Source organism: Muntiacus reevesi, chromosome 15 (assembly GCF_963930625.1).
Source record: "Muntiacus reevesi chromosome 15, mMunRee1.1, whole genome shotgun sequence".
Classification (NCBI taxonomy): domain Eukaryota; kingdom Metazoa; phylum Chordata; class Mammalia; order Artiodactyla; family Cervidae; genus Muntiacus; species Muntiacus reevesi.
In genome coordinates, this window is record NC_089263.1 from 24666835 (window position 1) to 24680449 (window position 13615).

At 44.8% G+C, this 13615-nt stretch overlaps 1 protein-coding gene across 7 annotated transcripts in view; it reads left to right on the forward strand.

The window, feature by feature from the left end:
* Window positions 1-13615, forward strand: part of ARNT2 (aryl hydrocarbon receptor nuclear translocator 2) — a 194447-nt gene that overhangs the window by 102357 nt on the left and 78475 nt on the right. For all 7 annotated transcript variants that reach the window (XM_065905813.1, XM_065905812.1, XM_065905811.1 and 4 more), the window contains exons 6-8: window positions 4402-4504; window positions 7089-7154; window positions 7673-7758. In XM_065905813.1, coding sequence (XP_065761885.1) covers window positions 4402-4504; window positions 7089-7154; window positions 7673-7758 — 255 coding nt within the window. The remainder of the gene's footprint in view (window positions 1-4401; window positions 4505-7088; window positions 7155-7672; window positions 7759-13615) is intronic.

The following is a 13615-nucleotide window of genomic DNA, read 5'->3' on the forward strand; positions in this document are numbered from 1 at the left end:
CAGACCTGAGGTTTCTGTGTGTCAAGAAAGAAGTAAAAGCAGTGTGTGTGTGTGTGTGTGTACGCACACGCTCAGTCATATCTGACTCTTTGTGATCTCATAGACAGTAGTCCACCAGGCTTCTCTCCATGGGATTCTCCAAGCAAGAATACTGGAGTGGGTTGCCACTTCCTACTCCAGGGGATCTTTCCAACCCAGGGATCAAAGATCAAACCTGTGTCTCTTGTGTCTCCTGCCTTGGCAGCCGGGTACTTTACCACTTGTGCCACATGGGAAGAGCAGTATTAATAGTGGGTATGTCTCCATATTCTGGGGAACCCTATCATAAGTAAACCCACTTCCCAGTAAACCCACTTCCCAGCTGTCCATGGCATAGGGAGTGATTCTCAGTCCATCATGCTGGGACTCACTGCCCAGGGCCAGGGGATAGTCTCATACCTCCATACATCTTCTCTGCTATTAAATCTGTTGAAAATCCAGTTTCCATTAGCCCTCAGGAACACACCTATTGCAGAAAGTAGGCATGCTTTCCATTCCCAAGGAGCCTGGAAAGGGGGTTCATTGTGCCAGAGGAAATTGGAGAAGCACACAGAGAAATAAACTCTGAAGGAGTCATCCCTCGGGGTCACGACAGCAGACTGTGGAAGTGTGTTTTCTCATTTCCTCATGTTCCAGGGCTCATATGCTTCACAGCTGTGATTTATTTTCAGAGCACACTTTGGAATTTGACAGACTCTCAGGCTGGCCCTTTTCTCAGCTGAAGCCGTTTGCCGTTTGGCGAATGTCAAAGCCAGTGACAATTCCCACTAAAACAGCCGTGAAAAGAAGACATCTGATAGACAGGTGTCAAACCTGGGATGCAGACAGCACTGAATCGCTGACAGACACCTAGGGTCTCCTCTGCGTGGGAAGTGCCAGAGTCTCCCCCACCCCCGATCAGCAGACTGAGAGCTGGGCCCCTGATAGGCTTGAATTCTGGGATACATGTCCTGCTTAAAGATGTGTGGCTCCGTAGTGGGCATGATGTAATTGCTGGTGTTTAGGGAGCTGAGCACCTCACACCCTACAGAGTCCTGGTCCACATGGGGTATGAAGGCTGCAGGGTCCCAGCTGCTGCAGCAGAAGGTAATGGGGAAAGATAGCTGATCCCGCCATTCAAAGCCCCTTCTGCCTCTTCTCTGCTTGGGAGTGTGAGTCATTTTGGCTGGTGGGGGGGGGGTGCCTTCTTCAAGGGCTTTTTTATTTCAAGTGATAGAAACCCATTCAGGGACTTCCCTGGCGGTCCAGTGGCTGGGACTTTGACTTCCACTGCAGTAGGGGGTGGTGTGGGGTGGTATGAGTTCGATCCCTGGTTGGGGAGCTGGGATTCCACATGTCTCATGGCCAAAGGACCAAAAAGCTTGGAGCAGAAGGGTTATCATGATAGATTCAATGAAAGAAAAAAGTGTTAGTTGCTTGGTTGTGTGGGACTCTTTGCGACCCCATGGACTGTAGCCCACCAGGCTCCTCTGTCCATGGGATTCTCTTGGCAAGAATACTGGAGTGGATAGTCATTTCCTCCTCCAGGGGATCTTCCCGGCCCAGGGGTCGAACCCTTGTCTCCTGCAGCTCCTGCATTGGCAGGTGGATTCTTTACCACTGAACCGTCTGGGAAGCCCCCATACTAGCATGTTACTTAATGCCAATTGTGTTAAACAGTCCTTTCGTGGATAGGTAAAAATGACTCAGTCCAACTAGCATATATAGTCCTGCCTCAGTGCCCATGCAGGACCTGACACAGAAAGCAAAATCCACAGAGGCTCAAATCTCTTCTATGAAATGGGGTAGTATCTCTTACATAAAATCGTATAGCATTTGTACATATCCTTGGCTGTATCTCACATCATGTAGGGTCTTAGCTCCCCAACCAAGGATCAAACCTTTGTGCCCTGCAGTGGAAGCTTAGAGTCTTACCCACTGGACTGCCAGAGAAGTCCCTCTCCTGTACACTTTAATTAATTTCTTGATTACTTGTAACGGCTATATGTAATAACAGTGTAAATGTACGTGCGTGTGTACTGGGTCACTTCAGTCATGTCTGACGTCTTGGAAGGAAGGAAGGAAGGGAGGGAGGAAAGAAGGGAAAAAGGAAAGAACGAAGAAACAGACATGAAGCTCTGCATGAAGAACCTAGAAAAGATTTCCCAGAGGCTGTGCCATATGAGGTGGTCCTGAAGGGTGAATTCACTAGGACGACAGCTTGTGTGGACAGGGAGAGAATTTCTGGCAGGAAGGACCACATCTGCAAATGTGGGAGGGCACAGGGCGCTTGCAGAAACATCTGCCTGCCGAGGGCTCTGATGAGGCCACAGTCACAGAGAAACACCTGCCTGCTGAGGGCTCTGATGAGGCACAGTCCACAGAGCTGCTCCCTGCACTGTGTGGAACTCTCTAACCACATCTGGGTACTGAGCACCCAAAACGGGGCCAGTTGGAACTGAAATGTGCTGCTCCTGTAAGATACACCCCAGTTTCAAAGATATAGTATGAGAAAAAGCGACATAGCCCATTAATAATTTTTGCATGAATTGCATGTTGAAAGGATAATGTTTGGGGTATATTTTTAGAAGTAATTTTACCCGTTTCTTTTAACTTTTTAAAAACCGCTTCTGTTAGAACATTTACAATCACATAGGTGGCTCTTAGTATGTTTCTCTTGGACAGGACACTTGGAAGTGTAGGGGAAATGAGGTTGAGTGGCAGACAGGGACCAAAGACTCTCTAAGGAGCTCCTGTACGCAGTGCAGTTTTAAAAGTTTTTTATTTTCTACTGGAGTACAATTGTTTACAATGTTGTATTAGTTTCAGATGTACAGCAATGTGATTTAGTTACACATGTATCTGGGCTTGTCTGATGGTGCAACAGTAAAGAGTCGCCAGTTAATGTAGGAGACATAGCAGATACAGGTTCTATCCCTGGGTCAGGAAGACCCTCTAGAGTAGGAAATGGCAACCCACTCCAGTATTCTTGCCTGGAAAATTCCATGGACAGAAGATCCTGGCGGGCTACAGTCCATGGAGTTGCAAAGAGTTGGTTATGAGTGAGCAGCCGAACAACAAATACGTGTATCTATTCTTTTTCAGATTTTTTTCTCATATAGGTTATTACAGAGTATTGAGTAGAGCTCTCTGTGCTTTACAGTAGGGATACATGAAGAGGTCGGGATATACACACCACTATATGGAGCTTCTCTGATGGCTCAGATGGCAAAGAATTGCCTGCAATGCAAGAGACCTGGGTTTAATCCCAGGTTTGGGAAGATTCCCTGGAGAAGGGAGTGACAACTCACTCCAGTATTCTCACCTGGAGAATACCATGGACAGAAGAGCCTGGTGGGCTACAGTCCATGGGGTCTCAGAGAGTTGGACATGACAGAGTGACTAATACACACACACCATATAAAATAAATAATCAACAGGGACTTATATCTAGCAATGCAGTTTTAAACCAAGAGGTGCACAGTCAGATATGTTTTGTTTAGAAAGCCATCAGTCATGTGAAAGGTGGATCAAGGAGAAAGGATGCTGAGGGCTGGAAGTGAGTCTCCCTTGAGGAATAAATGATGAGCCAGACAAGATGGCAAGACTGAGTGTTTGGGAGGTGAGGGAGAGGAAGGTGAAATGACATTTAGAATTCTGACTTCAATTGTTGTTGGCTGGAGATGCTTTAGCTGGTGTCTGGGTGTGGTTGATGCTGCCTTTGAGGTGTGCAGTCATCCACTGGTGGTTTAGATCTTGGTGTTGGAGGTGTAAATGTAGGTTCGTTAGGGTAGAGGTGATGGTTTCGGGATGATTTAGATGCATTACATTTCTTGTGTACTTTATTTCTAATCTGATGCTGCTGCTGATCTGACTGGAGGGACCAGTCCATGGCCCGGAGGTTGGGGACTCCTGTCATAAGGGATACATAGAACAAGGAGAGAAGATGGCTGAGGTTGGAGCCTCTGGGAGAGGGAGGAGCCTCTGGGGGATGTGAGTGGAGAGTGCTTGTCAGAAACCAAGGGGAGGGAAGATTTTCAAGAATCTTTGTGCCTCAGCAAAAACAGTCAGATAAGTCAAAGGGAAAGCATGTTTTGGATTTAGCAATGCCGTTTCCATGAAGCCGTGGAAGACAAAGCCAAACTGGGGGGACTTGTGATGGAATTGGACAGAGCAGAGACAGCGGGTGTGGACAATTCTTTGAAGAAAACAAAGCATTAGGATTGTGTGGATTTCATTGCTTAAAGAATGTTGGGAATTCCAAGAAACAATTTGCATGGCCCCATGTGTTTTCACTTGGAGAGCTCTCCCCTCACCTGTACCCCACAATCAAAGACAGAGGTTCATGCAAATATCTTTTCTCTCTCTCTGTCTCTGTCTCAGGCCGGATCTTGGACCTGAAGACCGGGACAGTCAAGAAAGAAGGGCAGCAGTCATCCATGAGGATGTGCATGGGTTCCCGGAGGTCCTTCATCTGCAGGATGAGGTCTGTTTGGGGGAGCAGTGGGCTGGGGCTCTGGTGGGGCTACTCCCTTCCCCCCCTGCTGCTGAGCATCCTGAGGGGGTCTCAGATCACACCTTTACCCTGGTGACGTCACCTCCTGACTACAGCCCCATGTCACCTCCTTCTTGGTCTGTCTCATCTGTAAATGGAGATGAGGAGTTGGCAGTTGGACGTACGATTCTGGAATTCATGGGAGAGCTTGAGGCTGAAAATACAGAGTTGAGGGTTGACATCTGTGAGATTGGAAAAGACCCTCATGTTGGGAAAGACTGAAGGCAGGAGGAGAAGGGGGCAACAAAGGGTGAGATAGTTGGATGGCATCACCGACTCCTTGGATGTGACTTTGAGCAAACTCCGGAGAGATGGTGAAGGACAGGGAAGCCTGGCGATCACAGAGAATCGGACATGACTGAGCAACCTAACAACTGCACAACTCCGTCTGTTCAGCCGGCAGGGGCAAGCTGAATGGCTCAGACTCACATGCATTAGTGTCCACCAGGGACAGAATGCATCAGTTAATGTAGTCCAGCACAGCAAGGGCTTTCCTCAGTACTTTGGCCAATAGAGTAAATGCCCGTCCTAGCTAGAGGGACATTCACTGTAGCACAACAGGGTGAATTCTTCATTGCACCTTCTAAGAAGTTGCCTTGTGCATAAATTTATTGGAAGTATGAAGTATTTCATTCCTAAGTAGCCTCCAGTGCCCTTATTTAATTAATTTATTTGTCTGTGCTGGGTCTTATTTATAGCACGCAGGATATTTGATCTTCATTGTAGCATGCAGAATCTTTAGTTGCAGCATGCAAAGTATTAATTGAAGCATGTGGGATTTAGTTCCCTGACTAGGGATTGACCCCAGGCCCCCTGCATTGGGAGCACAGAGTCTTAGCCACTGGACCACAAGGGAAGTCTCTCTAATATCATTACTGTGCTGTGCCTAGTTCCTTAGTCGTTTCCAGCTCTTTACAACCCCATGGACTAAAGCCTGCGAGGCTCCTTTATCCATGGAATTTTCCAGGCAGGAATACTGGAATGGATTGCAATTTATTCCTCCAAGAGATCTTCCTGACCCAGGGATCAAACCCAGGTCTCTTGCATTGGCAGGCAGATTCTTTACCACTGTGCCACCTGGGAAGCTCTCCAATACCAGTATCACTGACCTATCGACCAGAACCAGGTGGTCCCCTCCCTGCCCTGGTACCTTTGGGTTGCTTTTTCCAGTGCCACGCCCACACTACCTGGATTTACCTGTGAGGCAAGGAGCACTGCCATCTGCTGAGAGCATGGCCTTCCCCTCCAAATAAAGCAGCTTAGTTTCAGGAAGACACTGGGCACAACCTGCCAGAGGGCAGAGGGCTGTGCCAGCATCCCTAGGCAGCTACCTCTTGGATGGATCCTGCTTTGAAAACATGCCCATTCTGGCAGCTGCCCCAGGCCTCAGAATATAAATGGACTCTTGTCTTTGCTGCACTGAATACCGAGACATTGAGGACATCATCTACTGTGAAGTTGGGAAATGGAAGTGCGAAATGAGAACACAGGTCAGAGGTTGACCACAGTGCAGGCTGTGGATACTTGGAGCCTGGGATGTGGAGACAGTTATGGAGAAGGGAGGCAGAAACGATGCTGCTTGAAAGGGCAATGGGACACCTCGCACCCCCTGCCTCCCAGAGAAGGACCCATAGAAAGATCTGATTCCAGACTCATCCCCCTCCTGTCCCCAGTTTGTCTGTTGCCATTCACAGGCTCACAGTGGTTTGCTCATTACTAGTGCCAGAACATTGCAGGGGAGGAGAGACTTTCTACACTGTTAGTCTGAAGCCTGAGAAGATGATTCTGTTTGTCAACTGGCAACATCTGTTTTGAGTTGATGCCTCTGCTTGGGCCTGAAGAGATGCTGTAGCTGTCATCACCACCCTTCCCTTGTTCCCTGAAAGCCCCCAAGTTACACTGAAATGATCTGCAGGGTGGAGTATGTGTCTGTCCATAGGTCTCTGGCTCCTGGGCTGGGCCAGAGATCGTCTACCTGTGCACTGAAGAATGGGTCCCCTCCCTTGCCTTCGGTGATGATCATAGACATGCAGCCCGGCTTCTGCACTTTGGGAAGAAATTAGCTATATGGCTCACCTGAGTAAGTGTGGTCACATTAGATAAGGTCCATATACTTGCCTTAAGGTCAAACCAGTCAGTCCTAAAGGAAATCAACCCTGAATATTCATTGGAAGGACTGATGCTAAAGCTGAAGATTTAGTACTTTGGCCACCTGATACGGGGAGACAACTCTTTGGGAAAGACCCTGATGCTGGGAAAGACTGAGGGCAGGAGGAGAAGGGGGTGGCAGAGGATGAGGTGGTTGGATGACATCACTGACTCAATGGACATGAGTTTGATCAAACTCCAGGAGATAGTGAAGGACAGGGAGGCCTGGTGTGCCTCAGTCCAAAGAGGGTCACAAAGAGTCAGACATGACTGAGTGACTGAACAACAATATACTTGCCTGCAGCACTGTGGGCTTTATAAGGTTGGCTGGCTCTTCACCCGTTCTAATGTGTTTCTCACATCTTAGGTGTGGAAATGCTCCTTTGGACCATCTTCCTCTAAACAGACTAACCACCATGAGGAAGAGGTTCAGGTCAGTAGGCCTTTCAGTTTTTATCTTTATTTTTAAAAATATTTATTCGGCTGTGCTGGGTCTTAGGTGTGGCACATGGGATCTTTAGTTGCAGCATGTGGGATCTAGTTTCCTGACCAAGGATCGAATCTAGGCCCCCTGCTTTGAGAGCACAGAGTACTAGTCCCTGGACCACCAGGAAAGTCCCAGTAGGCATGATGGATGTTTCGGGGCTATGCCAGTAGATAGCTTCAATGCATTAAGCTAAGGAATAGCTGAACTTGAAGACAAGTTAGCCATGGAAAGCACCAAGAGACTCACACTTCAGAGTTACTGTGGCTCAGCTGAGAAAGGTGTTGGGTGGATTTATTGTGGACATGCATACTATGAGGGAGGAGGGAAAGGAGGATGCTGGGAAGTGAAGATTCAGAAACACAAGGTCAACAGGTGAACCCAGAAGCTTAGGTACTAAAGGAGTCATGGGCATCCTTGCCTCACCCCCAGGTGCTGAAAGCCTGCTCATGATGTTCTTTCTCTAGGAATGGCCTTGGCCCTGTGAAGGAAGGAGAAGCCCAGTATGCTGTGGTCCACTGCACAGGCTACATCAAGGCTTGGCCACCAGCAGGTAAGGAGAACCTGCATCTTCATTCCCAGGGGATTGAATGCTGGTTCATGTCACCATGATATCCTGTTAGAAATGCATTCTTATATAAAGAGACTGGAAAATACTCTTATTTTCCATTGTAGTTAGAATGTAATGGTCTTTGTAATGGAAAAAAAAATCTTGCTACTTGAAACAAAGGTTTGTAAAAGAGTGATCCTGCAAAGGTGATTGGCGCCTCACAAATCCTTTCTGTGATCTGTCACTGAGAGCTCTCTGGAAAGTCAGAGGGACATTTGAAATGATAATTGTATTCAAGTCGCCAGAGAAATGCAAATCAAAACCACAGTGATGAAATACCTCTCACACTCACTAGTATGGTTAAAATAGACAATAATGCATGTTGGTAAGGGTTTGGAGCAACCAGAACCCTCATCCTTTGCTGGTGGGGGTGTAAAATGAAGCAGCTGCTTTGGAAAACAGTCTGGAAGTTCCTCAAAATGTTGAGCCTAGAGTTGCCATATGACTCAGCAGTTTCACTCCAAGATATATACTCAAGAGAACTGAAAGCTTATATTCACAAAGAAAATTGTACCTGAATGTTCATAGCAGCATTATTCATGGTGGCCAAAATATGGAATCAAATTACACGTATACATTTATGGATAAATAAAAAGTGGTATTCCCTTATGATAGCTTCAATGCACTAAGCTAAGCTAATAATAATTCAGCAATAAAAAGCAGTGAAGGAGAAGGAAAGGGTGGGACAAATAGAGAGTAGCATTGATATATACATTAATACAATACCATGTGCAAAATAGCTAGTGGAAAGCTTCTATATATCACAGGGAGCTCAGTTCAGTATTCTGTGATGATCTAGAAGAGTGTGATGGCAGAGGTGGGAGGGAGGCTATGTATATTATCTATGGTGAAACAGATCACCAGCCCAGGTTGGATGCACGACACAAGTGCTCGGGCCTGGTGCATTGGGAAGACCCAGAGGGATTGGGTAGAGAGGGAGGTGGGAGGGGGGGATCAGGATGGGGAATACATGTAAATCCATGGCTGATTCATGTCAATGTATGACAAAAACCACTACAATATTGTAAAGTAATTAGCCTCCAACTAATAAAAATAAATGAAAAAAATAAAAATAATTAAATCACAATTTTTTTACAAATAAGGAAAAAAAAAAATAAAGCTAATGAGAAGAGCATTAATCCTCTAGAAGAAATTTATAGCGACCTTCCAGGTCTAAAACTTAAAAATGCCTTTCAATTATTTTGTATATTTCTTCATACAAATTAACAGTTAATAGTTATAAAGATTTCTTCAGGATAGATACAATCAGCCCTAAATCTTCTGAAAGAATAAAGTTAAACACTGTTTAGCTTTGAGAGTCCTTTGGACTGTAAGGAGATCAAACCAGTCAATCCTAAAAGAAATCAGTCCTGAATATTCATTAGAAGGACTGATGCTGAAGCTGAAACTCCAATACTTTGGCCACCTGATGTGAAGAACCGACTCCTTGGAAAAGACCCTGATGCTGGGAAAGATTGAAGGTAGGAGGAAAAGGGGATGACAGAGGATAAGACAGTTGGGAAAAAAAAAGAAAAAAAAAAGAGGGAGGGGTTATATGTATACTTATAGCTGATTCACACTGCTTACAGAAGAAACTTAAACAACACTGTAAAGAATTATCCCACAATTAAAATTGACTGGCAGATACCAGGGCTGGAGAGAGAGGGGAAAAAGCAATGAAGTACTGATTCATGCTGTAATATGGGTGAACCTTGAAAACATCATGCTAAGTAAAAGAAAGTTAGACACAAAAGGCCACATTACAATTTCATTTATGTGAAACGTCCAGAATAGGCAAATCCATTGAAACAAAAAGTAGATTTGTGGTTTCCAGGTTCTGGGGCGAGAGAAAAATTGAGAGTGACTGCTAATGGGTTATTATTGTTCAGTTGCTAAGTCATGTCCTACTCTGTAACCCCATGAATTGCAGTACGCCGGGCCCCTCTGTCCTCCACCATCTCCCAGAGTTTGCGCAAATTCATGTCCATTGAGTCAGTGATGTCATCCAGTCATCTCATCCTCTACCATCCCCTTCTCTCTTTGCCTTCAATCTTTCCCAGCACAGGGTCTTTTCCAATGAGTAGGCTCTTCTAGTCAGGTGGCCAAAGAGTTGGAGCTTCAGCTTCAGCATCAGTTCTTCAAATGAATATTCAGAGTTGTGTTTCTTTCTGAGGTGACAAAAATGTTCTATATTTAGATAGTAGTAATAGCTGCATAACTGTGCGAATCTACTAAAAACCACTGAATTGTATTCTTTAAGATGGCAAATTTTATAGTGTGTGAATATTTTATTTTACCTTAATTATATTCCTTCGCTGATGCTCTTCCTTCCTTTGTGGAGATCTGAGTTTCTGATCTGTATAATTTCCTTCTTCATGAAGACCTTCTTTTTAACATTCCTTACAGGACAACTCTGCTGGTGATAAATTCTCACCATTTTTGTTTTTCATAGAAGGTCATTATTTCTCCTTCACGCTTGAAGGATAATTTCACTGGATATAGAATTTTAGGTTGGTGGTTATTTTCTTTCCACACTTTAAATATTCACTTCACTTTATTGTTTGCATGGTTTCTGATGAGAAGTCTATGTGATTCTTATCCTCATTTTTCTATATGTAGTGTGGGACTTTTTTTCTGGCTTCTTTCAAGATTTTTCTTTGTTTTTGGATTTTTGCAGTTTGAATATGATAGTATAGTTTGTTTAGTTTTTGTGGGATTTTTTGGTTATCGTTGTTGTTGTTGTTTAGTCCCTGAGTTGTGTCCAACTCTTTGTGACCCCATGGACTGTAGCCCACAAGGCTCCCCTGTCTTTGGGATTCTCTAGGCAAGACTCCTAGAGTGGGTTGCCATTTCCTTTTCCAGGGGATCTCTCCAGCCTGGGGATTGAACCTGCATCTCCTACTTGGCAGGTGGATTTTTACCATTGAGCCACTAGGGAAGCCCCGTTGATTATTTGTACTGGTTGGTATTTTTTCTGAGCTTCTTGCATCTGTGGTTTGGGGTCTGTCATTAACTTTGGAAAATTCTTGGACATTATTTCTTCAAATATTTCTTTTGTTTCATTCTATTCTCCTTTTGGTATTCCAATTACACGTATATCTTTTGAAACTGGACTAATGTTTGGGGGTATTCTGTTCTGGGTTTTTTATTGTTTTTTGTCTTTGCATTTAAGTTTTGGAAATGTCAATTGATATATCTGCAAGCTCACTAATTCTCTTCTTGAGTATATCCAGTCGATGAGACTGTCAAAGGCATTGTTTTCTGTTAGTGTTTTTTTGTTTTTCTAGCATTTCCTTTTTATTCTTTTTTAGAGTTTCAATCTCTCTGTTTACATTACCCATATGTTCTTAATTTTATCTACTTCTTCCACTAGCGCTTTGAACATATTAATCATAGTTATTTTAAATTCCCAGCCTAGTCATTTCAAAATCCATGTCATATCTGAGTCTGGTTCTGATATTTAGTTGTCTCTTTGAGCTATGTTTGTTCCTGCCTTTTAGCATATCTTGTAAATCTTTGTTGAAATCCAGGTGCAATGTATCAGGTAATAAGAACTGAGGTAAATAGGTCTTTACTGTGAGGTTTTATATTAATCTTGCGATAAGTTGGCAATGTTTAATGTTTGAGATATACATAGATATTGATATATCGGATTTATTTATAGTATATCTTATTTGTATATGTTTTTCTACTTAGACCATGCTCGTGCCTGTGCTCAGTTGCTCAGTCCTGTCCTACTCTTTGCGACACTATGGATGGTAGCCCACCAGGCTCCTCTGTCCATGGAATTTTCCAGGCAAGAATATTAAAATGGGTTGCCATTCCCTCCTCCAGGAGATCTTCCCAGCCCAGGGATGGAATCTGCATCTCTTGCATATCCTGTATTGGCAGGCAGATTCTTTACTACTACACCACCTAGGAAGCCCATACTTAGATCATAATGCATAAAATCATCAAGGTGTTGCTTGCCTTAAGGTTGAGCTCAAAGACCGGAACTCAGAAGGCAGTGATTCGTTTACAGTGTCCAGAGCCTGGACCCTAGCTTTGTAGTTCCATAGTCTTGACCATGCTGCAGAACTCATCAGACCCAGGATTCTTAAAGAGAGTCCTCCAAAGCTGACATGTTAATCAGGTACAACTCTGTGATGCCCTGGGGCTTCCTTGTCACTGGCGTGGATGCCCATGGCTATTGTCCGGGAAATCTATGAGGTTTGAAAGTACTTGAGACAACAGATTTATGCTGGAAGGTTGTTTGATGAGAAGCAAAGAAGAGCAAAGGGCTGTGGGCAGCCTGGTGAAAGATTTCTAGCCATGGCTCTCTGGGACATGTGATGGCCTCAACCAAGCCATCTGCTAAGCAAGGCTCTTGGGCACTAGACTGAGGCCCAGCCCTTGGGGAATGCAAAGATGTGTTGGTGAGGGACAAGCAGGTACACAGATGACTCCAGGAGGGTGTGACCAGGCAGTCAGCCCTGTGGATGGAGGCGGGGTCCTTTACCTGCCCCAGCGTCGGGAGAGGCTCCCCAGATGAGACTCTAGAAAGTTCCCCCGGTCCTGCCAAATTCAGCCTCTTGGGACCAGCGGACCATCTCCTTCTTGATGCTCTCCTCATTTGAATTCATCATCCTTGTTATACCAGGCAAACTTCTCTTCCTGTTTCTGACCTCAAAGTGCTCTTTTCTACCATTTTATTTGAGTGCCATGCCTGCCTATCACAAGAAAGGAGGCTGAGGGCAAAGGTACAGGCAGGTGACTGCATGCAGAGAGTCTGCCAGGAGGATTCAGGGCAAGACTTCCCTGGTGGTCCAGTGGTTAAGATTCCACTCTTCCAATGCAGGGGACATGGGTTTGATCCCTGGTTGGGGAGCTAAGATTCCACTTGTCATGTGGCCAAAAAGAAAAATTCTAAAAAAGTGATTCAGGGCCCGCTTTTCTTGAGTCCTGTGGAGTTCTATACCCAAGAGAGCTGAAGGGTACAGGCTAACAGGGCGGAAAGGCTTGTGAGGCATTAAATCTCCAACAACTGCCCTTGAAACTTTGCCGCATGAGAAACAGTTGAAGGAGCTGGGAGTGTTTATCTTGGAGAAAGCAAGGCATGACTTTTGTCTTCAAGTATTTGAGGGGGTGTCATATGAAGGAGGAATTAAACTTACTTAGGATAGTTCCAGAGGGCACAATTTGGACCAAAAGGCGGATTTTTCACTGAATAGGAAGAAATGAGCAAAAGCTCTGAACAGGGTGTTACATACATTTACAAATATGAATACACACACATGCTAAGCATCTGGAAAGAATTCAGCCTCCTGTTCATTAGAACTGCAAGTTAAAATAATTTTTTACCATCTTCTTTTACCTATCAAGTAGCAAAAAATTTATAAGACAAAATACACACTATTGGGAAGGTTCAGAAAAATGGACACTTTTGTGTCCTGCTGTGCATGTGTGCTCAGTCGATTCAGTCATGTCCGACTCTTTGCAGCCCTATGGACTGAAGCCTGCCGGGCTTCTCTGTCCGTGGAATTTCCCAGGCGAGAATACTGGCGTGGGTTGCCATACCCTCCCCAGAGGATCTTCCTGACCCAGAGATCGAACCTATGTCTCATTAAGTCTCCTGCATGGCAGGCGGGTTCTGTATTCACCTGGGAAGGTGAATATTCTGCTGATGGGAATTTAAATCAGTACAAACCTTCTGTAGAATAACTTGAGAATATATATTAAATGCCTTAAAATGTGCAGTCAATATGCAGGAATTAATCAGAGATGTGTGTATTGTATGGTTAAACATTGTTGTGAAAACCTT